The sequence below is a fragment of the Trematomus bernacchii genome, unplaced genomic scaffold, assembly GCF_902827165.1.
Source record: "Trematomus bernacchii unplaced genomic scaffold, fTreBer1.1, whole genome shotgun sequence".
Taxonomy (NCBI): Eukaryota; Metazoa; Chordata; class Actinopteri; order Perciformes; family Nototheniidae; genus Trematomus; species Trematomus bernacchii.
Window position 1 is genome coordinate 606,765 of NW_022987620.1, and position 27,047 is coordinate 633,811.

Consider the following 27,047-nt stretch of genomic DNA (forward strand, 5'->3'; position numbering starts at 1 on the left):
TAAAAATGTATAATAATAATAAAAAAACTAAAAAAATTACACCGAAGCTTTCTCAGGGTGGGCCAATGAGTAAACTGGGTGGGCCTGGGCCCGCCCTGGCCCTATGGTGGCTACACCACTGCTGTGGTAGAGCAATTTTTGGCATTTTGTAAATTATATGACATGCTCATGTGAATTCCTCTTCAAAAATACGTGCATACGGTCTTCGGCTATTATCGTGTCTTCTCTTTTCTTTATTCATTCATTAATGGTTGTCGCTAACAGCGAAAATGATCAAATGAAAGGATGCATGCAACCCCTTGCCTGGCTGTCCCTGATATGCTCGATTATTTGGAGCCACCACTGCCTATTGCATACCATATTGCATTTGAAAAACAGACGAAAGCCATGACCATTAGTATATAAGAATCAATATAGGCTTCTAAATACACTTTTGAAAAAGGACTATTTCAGAATAATGTATGAATTCATATCATAACGAGTTGATTGTTAATGATTATTCTCAATAAATATATTTCCTTTAATATTGAACGTTTTGAAATAAATATATCTAGCAGAGTGTGAAGCCAAAGAATAACCTGCAAGTAGAATGTTTATAATGAAATATTTTTCACAGGAAAATGATTTAACCAGGTAGTTTTGTTAGATTGAACAAAATGTGTTACCCCTTAAAGCGACCTACATGCTCAAACTCAAAAAACTATCAGCTTACAGTTTTGGCAAAGACACAGCCAGGGGGACATAAGATTATCGTTCTCCTAACACCCAACTTCACACAAGTCATCAGTGTATGTTTGTCTGCAATTGTTTCCATTGACACAGAATGCATTGAGGATGGAGTGTGATCTCATTCACTTTTATAGGGTGACTAATGATGGAAACTTTGAGTGGATCTAAAAATGAGCATCAAGACATTTTGGCTTTAACGCTGATGGTATCTGTGGATTAGCTAGTCACTGACGCATTGTTTTCCGGAAAGAACAAAGCTAGTTCTATGCAACCCTATAAAAGATCACAAAACATCACTTAACCATTTATAAGAAAAAAGCAGATCACCACACAAAGTGATATTTCAACAATTTATTCAACAACTTCATAGACATTTTCTTAAGAAGTGTGCTGCTTCATTTGATGTTTGATAAGTGCGGGAACCAAAGCTTTTTAACATGCACATGGTCTCAGCACAGATACAGGCTTTATGTTCTCCTCATTTTTAAAATCCACACAACTTTGAGTACAGCAGCTGATGAAGCTTACCAACAACCAGTTCAATGATATACACACCAATTCTCTGTTTGAATTAAAATATAAAGAAAAGGAAAATAAACAAGTAAAAACCTACAAAGGAAATAAAGCTGTAAAAATCAGAAACAAATCCTAGAGATAGCGCCGAGTGGAGGAAACCCTGAACACACGAGTCCCGAGGATCTGCACTTCACATTGCTCAGCTGCTTGGTCTGTGCGTATGCATGTAGCTCTTAAATTAATTATGTAAATACTATGAAAACAAAATGCAAGTCACACACTCGGCAAACAAGAAACATTCCTTTCTTTCGACAGATCTGGAGCTCCCATTAGCGGAGGGGAATGGTCTTTAAAGGGGGCTGACAAACGGGTAGGAGAAGAGGGGGGGGGAGGGGGGGGTCACCTTAACACCAGATCATAAGTCCTACATGGCATTCACAGGGGCAACCTTTTTTGTTTTGATACATCTTAAATACAATAAATGATTTCGACCTGAATTTGCCGTTTAAAGTGTCTGAATCTGTTTCAGGTGCAGTGGAAAGTCTTTGGCTGCCCCGGTGTCGAGTTCTTCAGACAAAGATCAAAAAGATCCGAGCACACGGGTCGATAACATAAATCAGCGATTCCCCGTGCCATGATTCAATATGTCGCTTTGATCTGTGTCTGAGGAAGCCCTCTCACTCCGACCTACCTCCTTGTTTACTCTGCAACTCATTACATTTTCTCCCCAAGTACAACGTGGGTCATGTGTGGGTGTGTGTGAGTGTGTGTGAGGACTACTGGTGGGCACATTGCACCCCCGGGCCGTGGTGGCCCCCCTCTTCGTCAGAGCTGTCGTTGTAGGCCTCTCTGCGGCCCCCGCCTGATGAGCCCTGGCTGACGTCGTAGTCCTGCAGGTCCACCTCCTCCGTGTCTGCCGTGATGATGGGCGGCTCTGACCGTGAGGGCAGCATGTCCTCCAGCTCCTACACATGGAACACATTCATCAGAATGGGGCTTAAACAGGAAGTCTCACCATTCTTGTTACACGCCAGTGGGGTCAGTAGTGGCAGAGATACAGGACGAATGTGCCGTTACTGACAAACAAAATAAAGGGGCCCTATTATGCTCATTTTCTGTTTCATATTTGTATTGTGTGCCTCTCCTGGGACATGTCTCCATGCTCTAATGTTCAAAAAGCTATTTATTTTTCTCATACTGCCTGTGCTGCAGCACCTCTTTTCACCCTCTGTCTGAAACCAGAGCCCAGTCTGCTCCAATTGGTTATCTGGTCAGCTCTATTGTGATTGGATTACATCTTAAATATGTCACGCCTCTTAGCCTATCACGTACAATGTATTGGCGCGCTAGCCAATAGAAGCGCAAGCGTTAGAGTGATGTCAATATGTTATGGAAGTAAACAAATGAGTCTAATGGAGGTGTTTCTGGCAGGGAGGGGAGTGTGTGTTAGAAAAACTCCCTCTGGAGGGAACTTTGGGATTTTAGCCTTTACAGACCATTAGCATTCACAAAAAGCTATATAACCAGGGCTGCACATAACTGGTGCGCAGGTGCGCACCCCCCGCCATAAAAAGAGCACCGGATCATTTGAAAAAAAGCGCATTTGCGCACCAACATTTTTTGAGAGAGAGAGAGAGAGAGAGAGATTTGCGAGTTGCATAAGAACTGGTAAGATAGCAGGGTTTCCCACACATAGACTTTACAAAGTATAATTCGCGAGCCATTTAGGTTTAATTTTTTGTATCCGTCCGCGAGCACGACGGCATCTGCGATCCCTCGCTCTACCCCTCTCTATCGCGTGAAGGGTCTGCTTTATGTGCTCCACACAGTCACCCCGCTGCGAGGCTTCGGCGAACAGTTCATGAGCGTGCTCACTAGCGCACCTTTGGTCAGCTCGCCCACTCTGTTCTGATGAGTCTACCACCGTTACAGCGGAACATCAGTGATTATGTGTTACAATGGCGTTAGCAACCAGAAAATGACACCAGTAAGGACAAACAGATGAGAATGCTGCGTGGGGTCTGGGTGCCGTGTTGGCGGGATGTTGCGGGGCTCGCTGTTGCGAGGAGTGGACAGTGTGAGCTGGGTTACTGGTGTGGTTTCCTGGTTGCTGCGTGGGTTCTGCGAGACAGCGCGAAACTCAGCCTGAGCACACACACAGGCTGTGAGAAACCCGCAGAGCCGCGGCTGAGAAAAGATATAAGGCTGAGTGAGTGTGTGTATGTGAGGAGGTCCAAATGGACCAATCCGCGGAGCCGTTACGTCACTATACTCGTTACGTCACTATACTCGTTACGTCACTATACTCCGGAAGAAAAAATTTGAAAAAGACAAATCTCCAACGAGGCGTTCTGGGGCAGCATAGACAGGTATTTTCGGTGTTAGAGTTTTACTCGCTACAGGGTGTACTTTGAGGGTTTGTGACTTTGCTGACCGTTTACATGCAGAAAAAGCTACATAACACAAGGGGACGGGTAATAACTGGAAAAGCATGACATGGGACCTTTAACACTCAAGAGTTCCACATCTTATAGGAGAATAAAAAGTGTTACCATATGAATGCAAGTGCTCAAACAGTGACCTTATCCATAAGCAAAATAGCTAATCCTTGAATTAATTGTATACATTCAGCTGCATTTATGATCTCCAGCCTTTCAATAATACATTAGAAATGATATGAATGCAGAAAGTGAGGTGTGTATGCTCACTGTACATTAAGGAAGAAAGACTAGAGCCAAAAGCTTACTGTACCGTTTCCCTTATACAAATCTACAAAGAAACGCTTCAGAGGGAAATCTAAATGTGTGTTTAAGATTTGAGTTGCTGCTGAGGTTGCTAAATCACTCTGGGATGTCTAGCTCTAAATCTGACTCCATACGTCATGATAAGTACATACGTTATAACCAACAATGTTGGAGTATGCAGCATTAGATGGAGCTCAAAGCTGTTCTAAATATGTATTTCTACACACTGTAATGAACCAAAGAATGCTAAAAGATGATAGTCAGTTAACAGTTAAAGGGGTAATGTCGTACCACAAGCTTCTCGGGGCTGATCCAGTTGTTCTCTGGGAACTGGACATCAAACTTGACATACAGGTCTCCCTTCTCAAAGGGGTTACGGTACTGTGGCATGCCCTCTCCTCGCACCACCCTGACAGCGGCTGGAAAAGATACAGCAGGAAAAAAGAAGATTAGACAGGGTTTATTCACAACTTGAACGACAAAAAAACGCCTATCATGGTTCGCTATATTCTCTCCGCTGAAGTTTGCCTCAAGCGGCCCTAATGTGTTGATGGGATTTTTTTGGCCGATTCTTAACCAGCTTAGTTTCACTGAGTGTTGACAGTGTGTGCATCCCAACAGGACCCAAGCGATGAGTCCCTGTGTCGCGAAAATGAAATGATACATGCATTGTGGGAAGTGAGAGAAGGGGCCAGATATGGTCAAATTAAAGAATATTTTTGGTTAGGACAATAGTGCACAGGAATACCTGTGGGTGTAAGGAGAACGTGTGAAACCCTTGAACAATATACACTAAAGTTATTTAGTGTGCTCCGGTAAGAGGGCATGTTAATGTTACACACTTCCTTGTCCTGCAAGTAGGTGATATTTACGTTTCTAATTATAATTATGTACATTTGATTGGTTAAAAACAGTATGAGAGTATTAACCTGGTTCGATGACTTTGCCAGCGGGGTACTTCACAACGATCTGTCTCCCGTCTAAGTGTTTGAGCATGAACTGGAAACCGCACAGCGCCTCCACCAGCCCCAGCTTGTGGTTCATGAACAGGTCTTTACCATCTCGCCTGAATGTCTGAAAGCAGAGAGAAACGGACAGTTAAAAGCAGCTTTATACCAACATTATTGACCATGGGACATTTGATCAATGGCATCAAATGACCAGTTTTCTCACAATCAACAGACCCGCAGCATCTGCTGGGCAAAAGCAGCATTGCAAGCATCAAAACGTACAGTGGAATAAGATACAAAATTAGGGATTATCTAAAAAATATTTAATTTAATCTGGCTTCGTATGATTAAAAGCAACACGATCATCGACCCGACGCAGTCCCCCGTTGTTGTGAGCGCCGTTGGGGAGCAAATCAGCGATGTAAACGGTGACGTCATGACGCAGCAGCGGCAGCACCAGTCGGGCTCTGGGCGGTGTGAACAAAGCGGGAGCAGAAAAGGGAAACCGGAGCTGAACCAGAAAAGCTCTAGCACGGAGCTAGAATGGGAAAAGCGCTGGTGTGAAAGCCGCAAAAGAGAACTTAGTTCATGAGAACTTTTCCCACCTTTTTAGTCCCTGCTAGAGAGGTGGTACTTTCGTGGGGAGAAAAAAGTTCCAATTTCTGATTGGCTGGGCGGAATGCAAACCACGCCCCGTAAAACTCCCGAAAAGTTGTGTGAAGCCGCCATTGTATTTGCTGGCATTAGCATTAGCCCAGCGCAGAAACGGAGAGAGAATAACTTATGGCAACACAAAAAAAAACATGGGAGCGGTGGAGTGATGAGGAGGTGTCGGCGTTCTGGCGATTTACTCGGAAGAACGCCGGGGACTTCCGGCCGGCAGTATACGCCGTGAAGTTGTTTGCGGCCTGCCAGTAAGCCCAAAGCAGAAGAAGAAGAAGTGACGTCAGCGGCTTCATTTGCGTAATCTTCCCTCAGGGACTTATTCCGGTATGAACGCGATCGGCTCTTAGTTCCATGGGGGTACTAAGTGCTGGGAACTAAGTACGGCAAAGTACTTGGTGTGAAAGCGGTTATGGTTCAGTTACCTATACAAAGGCTTTATGACAAAGCTAAATTGTATTCATCTTGTTTACTAAATGCACAGAGACGCAAATTAACCAGCCTGTCTAGACAACAACTATGTATATTTTCAATTATCACACCTTACTTTCTACTGGAATGTCAGTAACATCCACAATACATGTTAGTGTTATCTGTATTTCTGTAGTAGGCCATTTTGCCTCCACCAACCACTTACATAAACTGACACCAATGACGGATGGCTCCTTAGAGAGAGAGAGCGCCTGAGGCAGAGCTACAGCTCAGCCTGCTGCTCCAGAGGACACAAAATCACTCTGCATCGTCAGATAGAAGGACAGTTAGCTTGGTCAGCTGCTTTTCATTAATTGGGACACATTTATTTTGGTGATTTTCAATTCCCACAAACTTACTTACTGGCTGTTAACTTACTTTTTTATAATGCTTTTACTTATTTTTTACCATGGATGTGCACTCATTTTATTATTTTATTTTTTACTTCTGCTTGCTGCGAGCTTACTTCTTTATTATGTTAGTCTACTCTTTTTCTTAAACTTGCCCTTAATCTGTAACGCTGTAAATGTTCTTCCTCTGGGACTAAAAAAGGATTTCTAACTCTGCACATACTGCCAACAACGTGTTGGTGGATCTGCCCTCAGCTGAAGTTGACTAATGTGCCACGTTGTGTAGTGAAAGTTAAAATATTGTTGTAAGAACTGTATATTTGAGAAAGTGTCTGGTGTGACAAAAACGAGAAAATATCAAGCACTTGCTGTATTCATCGTGGCATGTTTCCATGCTCTAAGTTTGAGCTATGTAACGCTGTGACGGCGCAGAGCTGTCAAGACAATCTGGCAGTTGGCACTCAGACGGTGGAGAGGTGTGAAGCACCACCAACTGGACCCATCTGCCACGTGTAACTGACACAGAAACACTATTTCATTTATTTTTCTGAACTGCGAGAGGAAAATCGGATTTATCATTAAACTTGTTAAGTGAACTCACTAGGTGGAAATCAGTCAGTGGGTGTTTCTCAATGTCGAGGAAGGCTCCTCCAGAGCCACTATTTCAAGGATGATACGTCATCGAGTGCCGCCGAAGGACTGTTCCAATGTCCAGGATCCTTGGAATTCTACCGAGGCCGGCGTCCTTCATTGCAGGAAATTTCGAGGCTGCACATGTGTATTCTCCGCGGTCTTAAAATCCCCACAATGCTTTGCGCATGGACCAATTTCCAAAATCTTTGGCGGAAAACGCACTCCATGCAAGGCGGGGCCTCGCATATGACGCACACCTGTTAGCCTGTTCCACAATTCTTCGTTTTCCGAGACTAGGAAGGATTCTTGCCTCGCTTCTGAAGGACCTGACTCGGAAGACATGTCCTACCAAGGAAGCGTCCTCGACATTGAGAAACACCCTGTATCTTTGTTACTGTGAGACAAAGGTGATTTTTAGGATTGTGTTATTTTTGTCCTTTGGATTGTCCATGTCGTAATTGTATTGCCTCTAATTGATACACACAACATTTATTGCATGCCTATCCATCCTGGGAGAGGGATCCCTGCTCCCGGCTTCTTCCATTTCACCCCCCCCCCCCCCCCCCCCCCCCCCCCCATTTGTGAGGTTTATGGGAGTTTTTCCCTTTGCGCAGCGGGGACTAAGAACATAGTGTTTTGTATACTGTATACACTGTAAAGCCTCCTGTGAGAAAAGCACAGTAGACATCTTGTGTATCTGATATAAGTGTGCAAGGTGTTAAAATGCTTCAAATTTCCCTCTAGCTGCTTTATTTCCAGGACAAACCTACCTCCCGTAATCTACATCATGTATTTCATCAAGAGACAACATTCCTGACAGCAAAATGCCAAATACTTCCAAAACAGCAAAACTGCTCTCAAATAAATGATTTTCATATGTCAAAATCTAAAAGGCAGGCCATAACATGGTTTGTATAACAGCCTAGGGTGGAATGCGAAAAAAGCTACAAGAAACACAATGCATCAAAGGGACCAAGAAAAGCAGACAACTGAAGGAGATCATGCAGTAGCTGTTTTCTGTGATTTATGGTTGATCTATAATCTGATCGTAATAAAGCATTAGCTGATAATGTTTGACGTGGGGATTTGCACATCTTTTGCTGCTTTTCCATCTAGTCCGTTTTTTCCCCAAAACCGACATGGCAATTCCAATCATAAAAAAACGTTTGCTTTGGAGATTAAAATCAAACTCCACTCAAGTATAGCCTTTTGTTTAGACAACGTATACAAAGGCATCTCCTATGCACCCACATCCCTGTGTTTGATGTAGCTGCCAAGAAGAACAAATGGATGTTTGCAGACATATGTTGCAGACATGGTACATTTATGCATTTAGAGAACTCACAGTAGGCCTGTCGCGATAATCGATAAATTGACTTATCGTACGATAAATAAAAATGGACTCGATAACTTTTCTGAGCTCGATAAATTGCCGTTTACATAAGGATGTGACCAGCATTTTAGCTAGGAGCGCTGTGGCTGCCGGCCAGGCGCGCTGTGGCTGCCGGCCAGGCGCGCTGTGATGGGCGGGGCTGACACACAGCCAGGTCAGGACACTCCGCGTGCACGTGCAGCAGCCACATTAATAATACAGCGACAAGCGGGAGACAACTTGTGAGTTACTCGCGGGGAATTTAAAGTGAAATGGAATTGGTTACAAAACCTAACTACACATCTCGATTCTCCGGTGTGGCAGTATTTTGGATTCAAGCCAAATCAACGAGGCGAACCTACGGACTTGAATGAGCCGGGCGGTGTGTCGCATTTGTTTAAAAAAGGTAGCGACAAAAGCAGGCAATACCACGCATTTTAAACTACACCAAAAACACAACCACCCCATTCCGTTTTCCCAGCTGGTAGCAAAGACGGCAGCTGGAGATGGAGAGCCCCCACCTTCCCGACAGTTTACAATCAAAGATGCATTTGCCCGACAATGCAAACATGTTGGTGTTCCTTGCTCGAAAACTTTGAAAAACAGATTTGGATATGGCCTGTTGAGGCATCTGGGTCTTTGTATGGACAGTGGACTGTACACTTGACTGTTGTTTTAAGGAGTTTTTTTTTGCTTGTGAGACAATGTGTGCTCATATTTATTTATTTATTGATAGATAGAGAGAGAGAGAGAGAGAGCTCTGTTTTCCAGCCTGAGTCTATTTAATTGATTGTTTTGGTTGTGTGTGATTTAAAGGTGGGGTAGGTAATTTTGGAGAAACCAGCTCGAGATCGCTAGAATTTGAAAATACACAGCCGGAAAAAATCTGCCACTTCCTTACAGAGCCCCTCCTCCAACACACACGAACGTGCACATGACCAATGAGGGCACGAGATAAGTTTGTGCACAGATGGAAGGCTGACCGGCAGGTAGGCCATCCAGTTATTTTAGCCGGGCCGGCTAAAATGATTGGTCGTGCTTTTTACAGTACTACTGCTTCCACAGATGACATTTTTTTATGGATTTTTTGTCAAAGCACTTAAAATATTCATTGCTATCGGGATGTTAAGAGCATTCCATGGAATATAACAAAAAGTGTATCTCGAGCCGGTTTCTCAAACTTACCTACCCCACCTTTAATTAATTTATTATAATTTAATTAATTAGTTTTATTTATTATATATCATTTATATATTTTAATATTATTTCACTTGCAATGTTGAATGTTCAATAAAAAGTTATGTTTGAAAGGATGTACTTGAATTATTATTATATATTATCATTATGTCAGTGGTCTAAAATGGTCTTCCAACGGTGCCGACAATATTATCGTTTATCGCAATCATTTCCAGGAAAATGTATCGTCCAATAAAATTAATTATCGTGACAGGCCTAACTCACAGGCACAATGCTCAACAATATGATCTCTAAAGAATCTATCAGTGGGAAGCTGTGGCCCGGGGAGGGAAGTTGGTTTAGAGCCACGGTCATCTTTTTATGTGCAGGATATAATTAGTAACTTATAGGGATGCCCATTTCTCAGATAGTAGCAGTATAACAATTTGGTCGATGCCAATACCGATGCTTTTTTCGAGATATTTTGTAGTGTTATTTATCCTTCTTTTGTGCACTGGAAACAGATACATCTTAGTAAATAAATCTCTATTATAAAAAAATCTTCTTTCTTCCCATCATCAGACAAACTTTACATTAGTAAAAAAATCCCTTTAAAAACATTTTTACAAACGCTCTTGAGCTTGCAAAATAACCAACTAAATGAGAAGAGTTTTAAGCAGCAACAGTAAGTCTGATTTTCTTTTTTTTCCTGATGCAGCATTCTAAATAAATACATTAAAATTAAGTTCAATACTAGGGATGGGTACCGAGTCCCGGTTAAACGGGCCCCGGGGCTGAATTATTAAAGACCGTGGTACCGTTAAGCTCCAACGTTATCGGTCTTTTTATCGGTACTGGAGACATTTAAAAAATATATGTCATATGTATTATTGCTACATAAACATTATATTGCAGTCCTAGTGTCGCCAACTCTGTTTCTAATATGCAAAAAGACAAAAAAATGCATCTAGGATGTATTTTCGATCTTTCCAATCCAGACGAAATATCTCTCTCCCCCATCTGTGTGCGAGGGGGCGGGCAGTTTACACACACTCAGCTGCTACATGCATACAACACACACACACACGGCGGAGATGGCAGAGAGAACTAAGCGCTCCAAGGTGTGGTTAAACTTTACCCGTCTCGATGTGGACAATGCTCGTTACCAAAAGTGCAATAAGAGTTTAGCATGTAAGGGCGGTAACACGAGCAGTTTGTCTAAACATTTAGCAAAAGTGCACCACATTCAGACGGAGAAATGCACCGGGTTTGACTGTCTTTCTAGTAGCTCTGTAGCCCCATCCACAAGTAACGTTTCCACGTCAGGTATTATGTATGCTAGCAGCAACACACGGAGTTAACTCAATGATACAAACATGGGTTAATGATTAGAGGTAACCGAGTTATTTATTTTGTTAAAGTTTCAGCTATTCGGTTTACAATTCTGTCATTAGATTATTTAATACGATTTGTTAAAACATTGTTGTTTCTTTTGATGTGAAATATTATTTATTTAATTTAAATAAAAAGCAATGTTCATTTTGTTTACAATTTGTTTAGTTACCTTTTTTTTCATCAAAAGAACCGATAAAAGTACCGTTAAAGGACCGGATCGATAAGCGGTATCGATAAAAGTAGTAGTACCGTTAAAACCTTAACGATACCCATCCCTATTTAATACAGTATTGGGGGAATGGCCCTCTTACCTCATTCTCTTTTTCCTGCAGGACGAGGACGATGTCTCCAGGCTCGACGCCAGGCGCCTGGTCAGCCTCCCCTCCGAAGGTAATTTTCTGGCCGTGCTTCATGCCTTTGTCCACGTGCACCTCCAGGATCTTCACCTCCTTGAGGACTTTTTTGCCCTCACATTTTTTACAGCGATCCTTCTCACTGATAACTTCACCTGGAGTGGGTTAAAGGATTAAAGGAGAGAAGGTTAGGAGTGTGTTCAGGCTAATAAAACAGACAAACTGCTTCATCACGGTTTAGTTCGCCTTACCTTCTCCGTTACAATCGGTACACACAGACTGCATCTGTTGGACCATTCCTGGGGCCAGCTGTCTGATCATGATGCGCATGCCTCGTCCCCTACATGTTGTACATTTTTGTACAGCGCCTGTCTTGCCTCCCTGCCTACACAAATGACATGGATTTATTGTTAGAAAAGCACAAAAACACAGCAAAAGACTAAATAATCAATGTTGGTTTTACAACTTACCCATTACAAGTGCTACACAGTACATTCTTGCTAAGTTGTAATTTAGTCGTTTTCCCGTTGTAAACGTCCTCCAGTGTCACCCTGTAGTAAAAAAGTGTGATGGTTAGAGACTATTTATGGCGCATTTCCATTGCAGCGCGTAGCTCGCTTTAAGCGTGCCGTGTCGTGCCGTGTCGTGCCGTGTCGTGCCGTGTCGTGCCGTGTCGTGCCGTCCCCTTTTTTGGTTGTGCTTCCACTAGGCCTCGTTCCGGCGCGGCACGGCGCGGGGCCACTTTTTCCCCTCTTTTCTGGCCCTAGAAAATTGTGGTTCTATCGGGGCCAACAAACAGGACTGAGTCGGGCTGAGTATGCTAAACTAGAGAGAGGAGCGCTGGCAAGAGGGCTAGAACTACAACAAGATGGACATATTTGACCGTGATTTAATTGTAATACACGTTTCAAAATGATGCCGAAGTAACAACATACTGATACCGGTTAGTAAAAACCATGAATTAATGCTTTGTCAAGTCTGCAGACAGACGGCAGGCGAAAAACCTTTTAAAATTCGTGTTTTTCTAGATGGAGATTGGCTAAGCTAACGCAGTATATGCCCCGACCGTCCACACTCACAACAACGGCCTATACAGACATAAATAAGGCAGCGACTGTATTCACCATGACACAGGCAGTCTGTGGTGTGTACTTGTTTAACTTTTGTCGAGTTTCTGAACATATTTAAGGAGCTGTGAGCTCTGAGTGCTCACAGCTAACGGCTGTGTTGTGTTTCTGCATTTCTCATTGAAGATGACGTCACGGCTCCGCCTACACTGCGTTACTATAGTAACTACCCCAGTTCCTAAACTGTAATGGAAGCGCAGCATGAAGTGAGTCGGCCCTGTTAAGGCCCAACGCGGCCAAGCCGTACCGAGCCGTACCGAGTGTGGCCGAGGCCGACCGTGTAGTGGAAATGCGCCATTAGTGACACAAGACAGAAGTGTTGGAGTACAATGTTGGCCTATTATAAAACCATGGACTTTTAAAGGGCCCCATTTCCTCGAGATTGTGGGAAACGGTATTTCGATCTCTGTCTGTGCACACAAAAGATTGACAATAAAGTTGGACTTTGACTTATGCTCATTTTCAGGTTGATATTTGTATTTTGAAGCTCTACTGTGACATGTCTACATGCATCCAAGTAAAAAAAAAAAAAAAGGGCACCACTGTCTGCTCTGATTGGTTAACTGGTTAATCAAGTTACAAGCGGAAGTGTAACATAGTGATGTCGCTATGATATAGAAGTATTTTTTATATATACAAATATATTAAATGGTTTTGGGTTGGTTTTTAAGTGGATCTGCACCAAACAAATGTGTTTTGTTGGGTCAGTAGAAAACCATTTGTAAGCCTAGAGATTGCTGCAGATGCACAATACCTTATTCAAAATGTTATTAACAAAAATTGTGCTTCCTGCTATTTCAATATTGTGGTTGTCCATATTGGGATTTGATAACATTTTAATTATTTGTGCAACCCTAGTACAAGCATTCAACTGAAAAAGCCTATACATCAGTGTACAAGCTTACTCTTACTTGAGTGGATGGACCATGTCCTCTCCTCTCCGCCGACCTCCATTCCTGGCGCGACTCCCCTGGCCACCCATGAATCCGAAAAGTCCACCTCCGAAGATGTGGGAGAAAATGTCGTCCATCCCGGGGCCACCCCCACCGCCTTCCCGCAAGCCTTGTTCTCCATAGCGGTCATACAGTTCCTTCTTTTCAGGGTTGGTCAGCACGTCATAGGCAAAACTGATTTCTTTGAACTATGTATTGAGAGAGAGGTACAAAAAAATGTGACGAGGTGTAATTTTTTACATCATATCAACAGCATATTAAACACAGCTCAGGACTTAGAGCTTTTAATATTTCACCTCAGCTTTTGTGGTAACTTAAGTGACATTATTCTGGGCAAAGCATTTCTCAGGTTGCAATATCCTCACATGAGGCTTATTTCTAAGCCTACCATGCGCAGCTTACTTCCGGGTTTTAGGACACTGCACCACTCTATAACACGCATGCATAAACTTCACAGCGGGGGGAACTTGTCATAAAGTCCGCGAAAATAAAGCCCACCCATTTAGAGGGAAGATATGATTGGTCAATTGTACTGTCAGTTGACATTACTCTCTCGTTGAGTTACTGTAGCTGGCCCTCTGTGAATTTACAGCAGGACCACCAATCACCTCCTGTCTTCACCTAGCAGAGATGAGCTTCTTTCATTTAACCCTTCACATTCCTACAGAAACTGAACAGGCAGATTCGAAGGATTTATTTATTTGGAAATGTTATTTTAAATATAATTATATATATATATATATATATATATGAGAGAGAGAGCTCTGTTTTCCAGCTTGAGTCTATTTAATTGATTGTTTTGGTTGCGTGTGATTTAATTAATTTTTTATAATTTAATTTGTTTTATTTATTATATGTAATTTATAGATTTGAATATTATTTCACATTTCATTTGCCATGTTGGATGTTCAATAAAAAGTTCTGTTTGAAAGGATGTTCTTGAATTATTATTATATATTATCATTATGTCAGTGGTCTAAAATGGTCTTACAACGGTGCCGACAATATTATCGTTTATCGCAATAATTTCCGGGAAAATGTATCGTCCAACAAAATTAATTATCGTGACAGGCCTAAGCTTGGGTTCCCTCGATAAAAAAGCAATGGGATTTCTCCATAGGATTTTGGAAAATAAGGTCTGTGGAAAACGAACCTGTTAGATAAATGCACGTTTTGTTCAGCCGGATAATATCCACATGTCTACCCTACTTTTATAATTTTCTAATCATAAATCTAATCGATAGATTTATGATTAGCATAAGTTCGTTCATGATGGCTCATGTCAGTGATAGTGATGACATCGTTGCGAAATTATTAACCGAGTCATTTTCAAGATTGAGTTACAATGATAAATTGGAGTGGCAAAGGATCAGCTGCATGACCCTGCCATCAAGTACTTCCAAAAGGACAGGAGGATGGACTGTGTTTAAGTGATTTGATCATCAAAGGTAGGCCCAAGTCATTTTCAATGTGGGCCGCCGTGCCGACTTAATTCATTTATAATTGTTACTACGCTGTGACGTAATAACTCGATGTTCGAGGGAAGGGGGGGGGGGTCAGAGGGCCTAGGTATAAAAGTCACAGCTTGCCACTGGAAGGGACTGTCATACATATCTTACCTTGTCGCCAGCATTTGGGTTCTTGTCAGGGTGGTATTCTTTTGCCAGTTTCCGGTATGACTAGAAGTACATAAAAGAGAGAGCATAGTTATATAATACTCATTGTAGTAATGCGCTGTTTAATGGAATCACACACCTGTATGACTCAAATTCATAAGAAGGAACAGGGTCTACTTGTTACGCAATCACACGTGATGTTAAGCACTGACGGATGGAAAGTTTATTCTCATGGTTTTACCGAGTAAGTGGCTATCAGGTGATTTATATAACGACAGACCCAATTATTTTAACTGTATTATACTCATGACTTAATAACCATTTTGTCTAAAAAACGGTACTTCAAAATGTCTGACAATTTAATCACTAACGTTTAGCATAGCGTGCGTATGCTCATTAGCATCTCTCGCTAACCAGAGATGTCGTTAAAAAATCGCCCTATGAACCATGACAACCCTTTTTCTTAAAATCTAACGTTGATAAAGTGAGTGAATTTAATATCGTACACCAATGTAAAGACTTACACCAGGTTTAGCTCAGATTGAAATGGGTACAATTACATGCAACAGTAACGTGACGTTAGCTCATCCGCTAGCGTTAGCCTGTGCTAGCGGAGTTTTAATTTAAGGTTAACAATGTAACGATACTTCAATGTTAGCATTATATCTCGTGAACTGGCTGGAGGTTAAATAAAGCCTTGATGCCCACAGAAAGTGAAACCGTAAAACATGACCGTAATTATTGACAACCAATAATAGCAACGTTACTGTACGGTCAAATTGGCATTCAGTAATGCAAGGTTCGAAGTCGACTTATTGTAATTATTTCTTCACACCATAAATATGTCTTTATCATCAAGCTATCTGTCAGGATTTTCCAGCCATTAGGAAACACACACTATAATTAACGTTACCTGTTTCCAGAAGCTTCGACAGGCTTAACGTTAGCTAGCTGACATGATGACAAACACCTGAGCTAAAGCTAACGTGAGGTCAATCGCCTTATTAGTAACGTGACAAGCAACAAACTCAATGTCCCTTTTAATGAACGTCACACAAGTTCACTGTCCTGTTTAAAACCAGACGAAAATCCATATTGACTGTTGCTAAAATAAAAAAGAACCCTGATATTACAGAACCCATGAACATTTAACATTACAGCCGCATCGCCACATGAACACCCAGGCCGGTTAGCATGTTAGCCTAGCAAGTTGGCTAACTAGCTTGCTGTGCATAACAACGCATTTCCTGATTGTAGCAATTGACTCTCACAAACATAAACCTGGTGTAATTTCGTAGTTTGTTCAAACCTTTCAGTGTAATTACCTTCTTCAGCTCATTCTCAGTAGCGTTCGGAGTCACGCCGAGAATATCGTATAGTTTTGTGTCTACTACAGTCGCCATGGTGTTGCTGTGGATGTTGCTTCAGCAGGGAGGTGGGTGGACAAAGAGAAAGAGCCGGTGTAAAATGTTTTTGCTCGCCTCGTGTTTCGGTTTCCGGGAAGAGAGACGCTCCGTGTGGGCCGCTGCTGCCTCCAGGCTGCGGGGACACCACATTACTGCTCATTGAAAAAAACATTCTGAATTATTACAATGACACACTTTTTTTAAAGAAGTACTTAGTATGTTATTTAGTATACACAGAATGACGCAACATCATTTTACAAATAATGACTTAAAACTCAAAACATTTCTTAAAATATTAAAAAGCTATTTGGGGAGACTTTGTAAATATTTTGAGAAACAATCTCTTTTTTTGAGTTCAGCCATTAATTAATTAATTTGAGGTTCTCAGTAGGCTAATCATTTTTTAAATGTAGGCTACTAAGTCATTTCATTTGAGGTACTAAGTCATTATTTTAAGATACAACGTCCTTTAAAAAAAGAAAATGTGTCATTATTTTGAGCTACTATATAATTTTGTTGATGTAATTGGTCCTTATTGTTTAAGGACATTTGTCAGAATTTTGAGATAATAGCATACTGTTGCCCCTAGGTAACAAACCTTTCATTATTAAATGTTTTTAAAACATAGGCCTATATAATGTCATGTTTGTTTCCAATAAAATGAGGGAATGATAATGGGTGTGACCTTTTGTCTGGGGGCAGAACAGTCTTTATGCAAGCAAAGCCAGATGGGACCAGGACCACCACTTGGTAAGAAACATTTCACTTTATAACATATTTAAAATGTATATAAATAAGATAACATGTGCATGAATATGTAAAAAAACAACTATATTTGATTGTTTAAAGACTTATTATATTTTTCTTTATTTGCTAAAACTATGTTTTTTGTACGTAGCCTCAGGGCAACACTGTGCAGTTAGACCCCTTTTGTCCAGGCAATATCATGCAAGTGTGCAGATGTACTCAGGTGTAAAATGATGAACCTATTCGATATGTTTACTTTACTATCTGATAATTACAGGAAATGGACACTAACACATTTTTAATTACAGGAAATGGACACCAACACATTTTATGGGCAGAAGGGACATGATCAATCTGTTAGGGCCATTCCGTCTGACGGTGAAGACAGTGAAGGGGACAATAGTCAGGAAGAGTGGATCCCTGAATCATGTTTGAGAAATAGTAAGGTTAAGGGTCAGTCAGTATCAGTCAGCAGAGTGTTTATTTGGCAAGCATATTAGTGGATGAAGAAAAGGTAAATAACAAATTCAAATGTGTGTTTCTATTTGTGCTTCCTGTGTTCTATTAGGATAATGCGTGTCTGACAATGATACTTTGTCTGTGGATGAAGAGCAACACGAAGATGTAGCAGAAGTTGATGTTCCTGCCAACCTCGGTGGAAAACCGTCCACAATGCAATCTACAATGCTTACTAAATGTGAGCTATGTCAAAATAACAAACACTGGTTCAAACAATAATGCACACAAACACTCAAGACAGACTGAAACACTTATAATCATACCTGCATACACAGACTACCCCCTACACTGTTCCAAGAGTAAGAACTAAACATGGAGAAGCAGCGTTTAGCTATTATGCCCCGACTATCTGGAACAAACTCCCTGAATCCTGCAGGTCCGTTGCAACTCTTAATACTTTTAAATCCAGCCAAAAAAGTATGTTTTTGTCGCTGCATTTGAGTGAGCTGTTTATATCCACACTGCTGTATGGCTTTTATTCATGTATTCTACTTTATTTACATTTGTAAAGCACTTTGAATTGCCGTGTGCTGAAAGGTGCTCTATAAATAAACTTGCCTTGCCTCACACACACACACACACACGCACGCACGCACGCACGCACGCACACACACACACACACACCAGGGCTGAACGATTAATCGATTTTAAATCGAAATCACGATTTGAAGTGAAGCAATTATCAAATCGTAAAGCCTGCGATTTAAAAAAAAAAAATGTCTTCTTGTGTGTCAGTCATCCACACCAATCAGAAGTGCTGTGCTCCACATGTACCAGTCATTGTTAACCAATCAGAAGTGGCCCATGATAGTAGGTGATAGACAGACTGATCCAATCACCTGCCAAGTATTTTTGAAATACTTTTCCAAATGGCTTCCAATGGAGCGTTCCTAGATGGTTTGGTGAAACAAATGCTCCATCACATGTTTTACATCTATTACAGGGTGAATCTTAAACTGAAGCTTGACTTTAAAGCAACCCAACGGAAGTTTCATGTAAGTTTTGTTCTTTCACTCGTAGCTCGGGCTGCGGGGTTGCTCGACGGGAGCACGTTGATACGACCTTCCTAGCCGGAGATATGGCCGCATTTTACAATAAACTTCCGTTGGGTCGCTTAAAAACAAATATCGCAAATCGAATCACAATATCTGTCAGAAAAATCGCAATTCGATTATTTCCCCAAATCGTGCAGCCCTAACACACACACACGCACGCACGCATGCACGCACACACACACAACTTATTTTTCTTAGATAGATTGTTTATGTTTGCACCACCAGATACCAAATCAAATTCCGTATGTGTAAACTTACCTGGCAATAAACCTGATTTATTTTTAAATGGATATAATATCAGGGACCCCCAAGCTCCTAAAACACATGGTGAAACATTGTTTTCCTCCCAAAATAACAAGTCATGCTATAGAGGGTTAAGTAATTATTATCTTATTATAAGATATTGTAAAAAACCTAAGGACTTATGGGATCTTTTTTTCCATTACATTGGTTGAAATGGGCTTCCGTATGTCACTCCTAATAAGAAGTGAACTCCATTTTTTTTTTTTACATAATTGAATTAACATCAGTTAACCATTATCCTTACACAACATTATGGTTTTCATCTGCCTGCGTGGCCCTTGAACATTTAGCTGTGAGATGGATGGCTGCTGGGATGGGTTATTTTCCTGCATGTAGGGCCCAGCTGTGAAGTGTGGTATGCCTCAGGTGTGCTCTACACCTGCTTCCCGGCTTCTGCTTGTGCGTTGTGTGTTGGGGAATGTATGTCATGTTTTGTTCAGTTTTTGCTTTATATGAATGCAGTGAGAAGTAAAAAAAAAAGAAGAAGCATATCCATTGAATGTAAATTGATTGAATGGCCATCTTAAATGCCCATGTTACATTGAGGTTTCTTCATGTTAGCTAGAGATGTTTAGATATTGTAAATCATTTTGAACTCCCCAAAAAAACAACTCTATGAAGACTTACTAGAGTGTTTAAAACTAGCAATAATGACTTTACTTATAATGTATTTTGCAGATAATTAAAAAATGGTGTACATAAATAATGCATAGCTCTTACAGTAGTTATTAGGTGATATATTACCTTGAATATTCATCAACTCATTAACATAAAGCTTAGATTAAAAAAATTCAAATCTTTAAATGATTATTTAAACTTCAACCAGCTAAACATGCTGCTTTCCATACCAGCATAATGTATTAACATAAATCTACCTTCAGGCTCCTGGAACTACATGCATCTGTGTCACAGAGGATCACCAGAGCCTGATGCATGCAGCCTCTGAAGGTCACATCTTTATAAGAGGGTGCCTTGAGCATTACACAGGACTAATGCATCATGACAGCAAAGGAAAGAGTGTGGAATATGTGCCTGCAATGAGTGAGAGACAGACACAAATATCTGCAAAGATTAATTCAACACATTTTATGTGATTGGTTAGCTGGCTGGCTTTGTTGTGATTACTCAACCACTTACAGATGTCCCGCCCCTTAGCCTATCATGTACGATGTGTAAGAGCGCTAGCCAATAGAAGTGCTAGTGTTACGTAGTGATGTCATGTTACAGAAGAAAACAAATGAGTCCAATGGAGGCCTTTCAGGCAGGGGGGGGGGGGGTTGTGTAGGAGAGCATATCCTTCTGGGGGGAACATTAACATGCACAAAAAACAATATAAGACACTACAGGAAAGGGAAAACCCCCAAAAGCAAAATAGGGCAAATTACACTTGCTGAGTCATGCAAACACTTTGGCTCGACTTCTGACAGTTGTTCAAGATTAATATCCAACACGACCCAGTGGCATAACTATCGACGGTGCAGCCGGTGCAACGCCCCGGGGCCCAGAGCCGGCCAGGGGCCCATGCAAAAACAAATATTTTTTTTTTTTTTTTTAATTTGGGGCCCAAATGGCATTGAACGGTTCACGCAGTCTTCAAAGTAACCAAGCAACCTAAATTAATTTGTAATTTGTCTGTCCAATGACCTTGCTCCCTTTCATGTCATGTGATACCTTGCATGACGAGCGAACCATTTAATCAATCTCAAAAGTTATAGGTACTGTAGCTAGCATGGATGTATAATAAGAACTGGATACAGCGTGGGAGGCGGGGCCTCATTCATTCCTATGAGAGTTGCTCATTGGCGCATGATGATAAAATGGCCCAACTTTTGAGAGAGCGAAACGTCACAGATTACCCGTCATGCCTGAGAAGTATCCGTATATGCGCTCATAGCGCATGCGCAACTTTAACCACGCTCCCCAAAATGCTCGTTCACATCAAGCATGTCAATTTCAAGAGAAGAAGAAGAAGAAGCACGTCAATTTGCGTACACGTAAGAGCACCGCGCGTTCATGACAGTATGGTAATGGATTGTTATTATGATGGATTTGATATTAACGAGGCGGCCGTGGCAGTTAGCAGCTAGCGGCTAGCTAGTAATTATGCTAATTTACACAGCAGTCGTTGTGTAGGCTACTTTTATATTACGCTGATGTAACAGGATCTAGTGATATCCAAGCAACATAGTTTAATTTAGCATGATACTTGTGTGGGTTGTACATGAAACCACTTGGTAATATATACAAATATATGTATTTTGAGTTATGATCAATTGTGATTTAAATCTTTATCTAAAAAGTAAAGCTGATGATGGATTACTGTGGTGGAGTTAAAATAACAATAGCCTATTTCTCTTTGAAATGTGATGGAGTAAAAGAATAGTAACTGTGATTATTCATGTTAAGTACCCAACAAGTAACTAAAACGTATAATACTTGAAGGAAAGGTGTAAAATGTTTCCATAAATACCAATATCACACAGTACAACACCCCTTGTTGTTAAATACCAACCATGTGTGTGTATATATATATATATATATATATATATTTATATATATATATGCCGCTAAAACTGTGTAATATACCAGGCTGCTAAATCCTCCAAATTGTTACAGGATGTGTATTTTGTAAAATGTGTAACTTTTTTTATTATAATTTCTGGTTTTTAATCTTTAATACTTTTTTTTATGCATACTTTAAGTAACATTAGGCTGTCTTTGGCTCTTTTCTGCTGTAACAATGTACATTTATTCTGATTCTGATCTAATTGATATGTTTTTGTCACAGTTTGTTTCCCTATATTGCGACACTTGTTTTGTTTAAGATTATTTCTCCTTTTTTTACAGACATCCCCAACCATAGTGGAATTCTGTTGTAAAGGATTGCATTGATCCGTGCATCAATACCTTCACCCAGCTTTGAGGCCTCCAATGAATGAAATCATCTTGTGGCTGGGAAAAATGTGAAAAAATAAATCTCACAAAGAGTGACTTTCTGGTGTAATCATTATAATATCAAAGACAAGCACTTTTAGTAACAATATATAAAATCATTCAGCAGCAGAGGTTGGGGTGAAAACAGCATTTCTCATCACATCTCCTTTCATCATATCCAGTGCCAGGAGAGCTAATCCAAAGCCCTCATCACACCTCCTCTTCATCCCATCTCCTCATCAAATCCAGATCTTCAGCATCATCACCAGTGTCTAGACCCCGGGGGGTTCCCTATATACTCACGGCTGCATTTCCCCCTTTAGATATACGATTTCAGGATCGGGGTCTAATCGCCAAAGACTTAACATTTATCATATGGCATGTGTCAATAAATGTTCTTTAAACAAAATGAAGTCTCTCCTGAATTAACTGTCTGGACCACATCCTCAACTTTTTTTCAAACCATAACATGCCTTCAGAGGGCTTTCCTGTTGATCATGTTTGGTGGATTTTTTAATAGAATCATTGTAATCAATATTATATTACCTTTTAATCTATATAAATTGTATTAAAAATTGTTGTCACTATGCCAGCCATCAGAGGTATACATTTTGTAACATCTCTTTTAGGTTTCATTTCTTATATTTGTGAATTTCTATATAACATGCTAATTTCTACCTGAAATGCTTATGTATTTTTAATTACATTTTCGTAAAGCTTTGACTTTTTCAGCTGAATAAATATTATAACTCTAGATGGTTTTGTTCAGCATTGCCAGCTTCACTGTTGAGCTTTATGTTGTGCCCAGCATTCTCCTGTGCGCTGAAATCAAAACGTGGATAAGCATAAAACAACACTAAAATAAACACTACAATACAACTTGTTGTTTGAAAAAACACAAGGTTGTTAATTTGTGTGTATAAATATACAACACAGGCTATATACATATATATATACATATACAAGTATAATTAATACAACTGTTAATTTGATTAGAGCTTTGACACATATATCTTTATTTATATATGTATAAGTATGACGACTTCCTTGGGCGATATCATATGGTATAGCTAATTAATCTGGGTCAAAACGTGTTGTGCCCACATGCAAAGGTTGTAAACTCTGGCTTATCCCTGCGTGGTATTATAGTAATAGCAAACAGCAACGTTCAACTCCTTTAATGGTATATTGCAAGTGCAATAAGAAGCTACAGGGACGTTAATCTACGTCGGTAATATTAACTTTATTTAATACAAGATTTACATCATACAGCCCATGTAGTATAATATTTTACAAATGATGAATTACAGCAAACATGTGCAATATATCCATTATTACAGCTCCGTGGGCTGGCAGTAAGGCGATATGGGTCCGTTCTTATTGTGCATCCATGGGTAAAGGTAAAACTCATGTAGTACTGAACACGTCACATCACATGAACGTGCCGGGCGGCGCGGTCCTGTGGGTTAGATGCGCGTTCATAATGCAGAGGGAAATAACTCTCAGAATAACGTTATTAGCACATTTTTACAACTTGAGGAACGAATGTTTTTAATAAGGGCTATACAAGTGTTCATACTGGGTAGTTTATTTAGTTTAAAAAAAATTATCCAACGATTTACAGACCACTCTTTCCCCATGTAAGTCAATGGGAAAAAGTGTTTCCGGGCCTGTCAACCAAACGGAAGTGTAGTACCGCCGTTTGGCCACCACGAATATTTTCATCTGAGTCCGGCGCACTTCCTGGGGGCTTGGTAGCTAGCAGCAGCAATTTCGGCAGCATTATAAAAAATATAATAGCTTGCATTTATAATGTACAGCAAACCAAAGCACAAGAGCGGCGCTCAAAAGAGAAAGGACAAGAGAGAACAAGGAGATGTAACAGCTAAACTGACGAAATTAGACCTTTTTTTTGGTCTATACATCGTCCTCGAAATCGAGCGCTGACGTTAGCAATGTTGACATGCAGCGGCAGCCGGAGCTGGAGGCTAACTATAGCTCACCTGCTTCACCACGATCATTGCCATAGCTCCACAAGTGAAGCCAGGAGGAGAGGCTGGATTTGGCTGTGCCCGGCAGTGGTCCAACAGTTCCCCCAAGCAGGGACGTGCACAGACATTTTGGGGGACGGGAGCTCAAGTGAGAAAAAGGGCACATCCCATAATCATTTATAACAAAAAAATGTAAAACAAAAAGTTAAATATAGTTGCACATCTCTGACTTACTGACCAATTTATTTTAATACCCTCACACTCACGCAATTGTTTAATACTCAACAGACTTCTACAAAATAATCAGATAACACAGAGACAATGGTCTTCTTTAGTATTCACTAAGCACAAGAGCAGACAACAAACTAGTAAAATGAATAGTTATTAAATGAGCAGCCAACAATCAAAATTATGAAGTTACTGTTTAAGGACATTACAGGCACAAAGATCCTTTTTTCATACTTGTACATTTTATTATTTTGGTCTATTTTGCTTCCATGTTTTCTTTCACTCTAATGGAAAGAAAACGTCCAAAAAACACATATAAATGGTGTTCGTTTTACTACCATGTCTGAATTCATCTATAGATTTAAAGTTAATCTGCATATTTTTTTGTTTGTTTTTTGTTTTATCCTTTTCATCTGCAATGCCTTGGTAACTGCATGCAAATTAGCGCATTTTAAATTAGGCCTAGTTAACGCCTAATTTGCATATCAATTTGGCGATTGTGATGACGTTATTGGATACACATTCTACTGTATTCACCTTTATTGTATCGGTGTATCTCCTTAAGTACAGTACATTAGCCTGTATGCCCATGATAAATTGCCTTAGCTAAACCTTGAGCTAACTTATCCATTAGCTAGTAGCCTACCTTAGTTAACTATATTTGTTTTTGTCTTTTGACTAATTAGCTGTAAACTCGAGCCACTGGCAGCTTAGTGATTTGTTCATCACCACTCACCTTCAAACAAGCCAAGAAAAGCCGGCATAACATGGGACTGTAAGGTGGGAGGTGCTGCTACCTGTCTGTCTGAACTAGTGACTGCCGATGTCCGCACCGCTGTGGGCGAGACGTGGAGGGAGGGAGGGAGGGTAGAGAGAGCATCGGAACTTCACAGTCTAATCTCCCGACCTGATCTTTTTATTTTGTATTCAATCAATATATTTTTGGAAAGGGAAACTGTGCACAGTATAGATATATATTCATTTATTTATAAAACATTTTTTTAAAAAGGGGGAAAAAAGGGCACTTTCTCTGGAGGAAGAAAAAGGGCAGGGACTCAAGCCCACTTTGATGTCTATGTGTGCACGTGCCTGCCCCCAAGGGCCCCAACCGATAGGGGACTCTATGGCGCTATTAAGACCCCCGACGCCAAGATCAAAAGCTATATTATAGCAACCGGTACATGTAGGCCTACCGGCCCATTCCCCAGAGACAAACATCAAGGAAACAGGTGTAATCCACTTCTTAGTTCGCTGTGCCGTTGTCAGGCTGTGGTGGTCTGAGGCCAGGGCAGGCTGTTGTTGATAGCCTATATATACATGTGGCGCTTCTGAGTGGTTGTGTGTGTCCATGCGTTTGTGAGCGCATCAGCGTGCGCTTATGTTTGCGGTGATAGGGGGCCCCAAAACAATATTTGTACCGGGGCCAATCACAACCTTGTTACGCCACTGACACAACCCCAACAAAATTAGAATAAAACTATAGCTTCTTGTGTATGATTAAAGGATGTCTGTCTGTCAGCCAACCTTCATGTGTGTCAGTGACTATGGAGAAATCCGATTTTATCCTGCTAACCAAAAGTTAGTTAACTGCCAGTTAACTAACTTTTGGTTAGACCCTATCATTATCTATTATGCTTTATCACATTAGACACATTTTGAACTTTATGTGTTCTGTTTAAACGGTTGAATGGATCACAGTCAACAGTCAATTTCAGTGTAGATAAAATAATCATCTCATGAAGTTAATTTATAAAGCAATGCTGTTAAAGCTTTCATACTACCCCTACTCTCTCCTCTCATTTAAATCGAATAACTTTAGTACACCATTCAGTTACTGCCTAACCTAAGATATCCATTATGTATGCACAGATTGAGGCACAACTGGTTTCAGGCACCTTTTAAATGCAATGACCAGTAAACAGCCCTACAGCCAGATTCTTGTGTTCTACTGGGAGATTTCAAAGCTTCAGTATCTGATGTTTTTCATGATTTCTGTTACTATTTAAACTCATTCTTATTGTGTTGTTTCTGATGGTGATCTTTTTCTAAGGTCAAAGAGAGCTTAATCTCAAAAAGACCACCTGATCAAACTATTAAAACTAAAATATTGCCATCATTTAACTAAATATGCTTTTCGTGATGCATATACAACCCTAAACTATCTTTAGGTCTACACATTTTCAGCCTATAAATCATGCTTAAAACATCTTTGCTAGTAAAATCCATCTTTGTTCCTACCCTCGTCTATTGTCATGAAGGTTGGGTCATGACCGAAAGAACATGATGGATATAAGCGGCTAAACAGGTTTTCTCCAGAAGGTGGCTGACAACTCCCTTGGGAATAACGTGAGTTCAGTCATCAGGGAATGCCTCGGAGTGGAGCCGCTACTCCTTTGCATAGAAAGGAGCCAGTTGAGGTGGTCCGGACACCTCTTCACGCTGGCCTGGGAGTGCTTTGGAATCCCCCAATAAGCTGATTAATGTGGCCAGGGAAAGGGACTTTGGGGCCCCCTTTTCTGCATTCCCTTCACTGTCTAGAAGTCCATGGACATGGAGAGCTGTTGTGGGTCAATTATTGTGGTGCTGTTGCCACGGACACTGATGGTTCCGCGGGCTCCTGACATCCAATCGCCGATCCTTCTGGTGATGCCACTGGGACCGCCATGCCCACTCCTCCCCCCATACCCATTCTCCCTGCCAACGGCACTCCTGTTATCCCCACCGGTCGCCGATTCCTCCTCCAGCAAATCCCTGACGCCGCCCCTTCCCATCGCTCCAACCAATGCTCCTCGTCCTCCACCACGCCATACATCTCA

The 27,047-nt window shown here is 40.9% G+C and overlaps 1 protein-coding gene across 1 annotated transcript; it reads right to left on the reverse strand.

Moving 5' to 3' along the window:
* Window positions 1–1,065: 1,065 nt before the first annotated feature.
* On the reverse strand, window positions 1,066–16,600 carry dnaja2a (DnaJ heat shock protein family (Hsp40) member A2a). The gene is made up of 9 exons (XM_034132746.1): window positions 16,374–16,600; window positions 15,052–15,111; window positions 13,391–13,620; window positions 11,823–11,903; window positions 11,604–11,737; window positions 11,311–11,507; window positions 4,919–5,063; window positions 4,281–4,408; window positions 1,066–2,210 (listed from the first exon to the last, which is right to left on the reverse strand). Exons 1-9 carry the CDS (start codon window positions 16,449–16,451, stop codon window positions 2,022–2,024), a joined length of 1,242 nt encoding a protein of 413 aa, XP_033988637.1. The 5' UTR covers window positions 16,452–16,600; the 3' UTR covers window positions 1,066–2,021.
* Between the last annotated feature and the right edge of the window lie 10,447 nt (window positions 16,601–27,047).

Coding starts and splice junctions, on each gene's coding strand:
- dnaja2a (XM_034132746.1), bottom strand. CDS start 16,451: ATGGCGACTGTAGTAGACACAAAACTATACGATATTCTCGGCGTGACT. Junction 15,112..16,373: donor CTGAGAATGAGCTGAAGAAG/GTAATTACACTG, acceptor ATGTACTTCTAG/TCATACCGGAAACTGGCAAA. Junction 11,904..13,390: donor GACATGGTCCATCCACTCAA/GTAAGAGTAAGC, acceptor TTTTTACTACAG/GGTGACACTGGAGGACGTTT.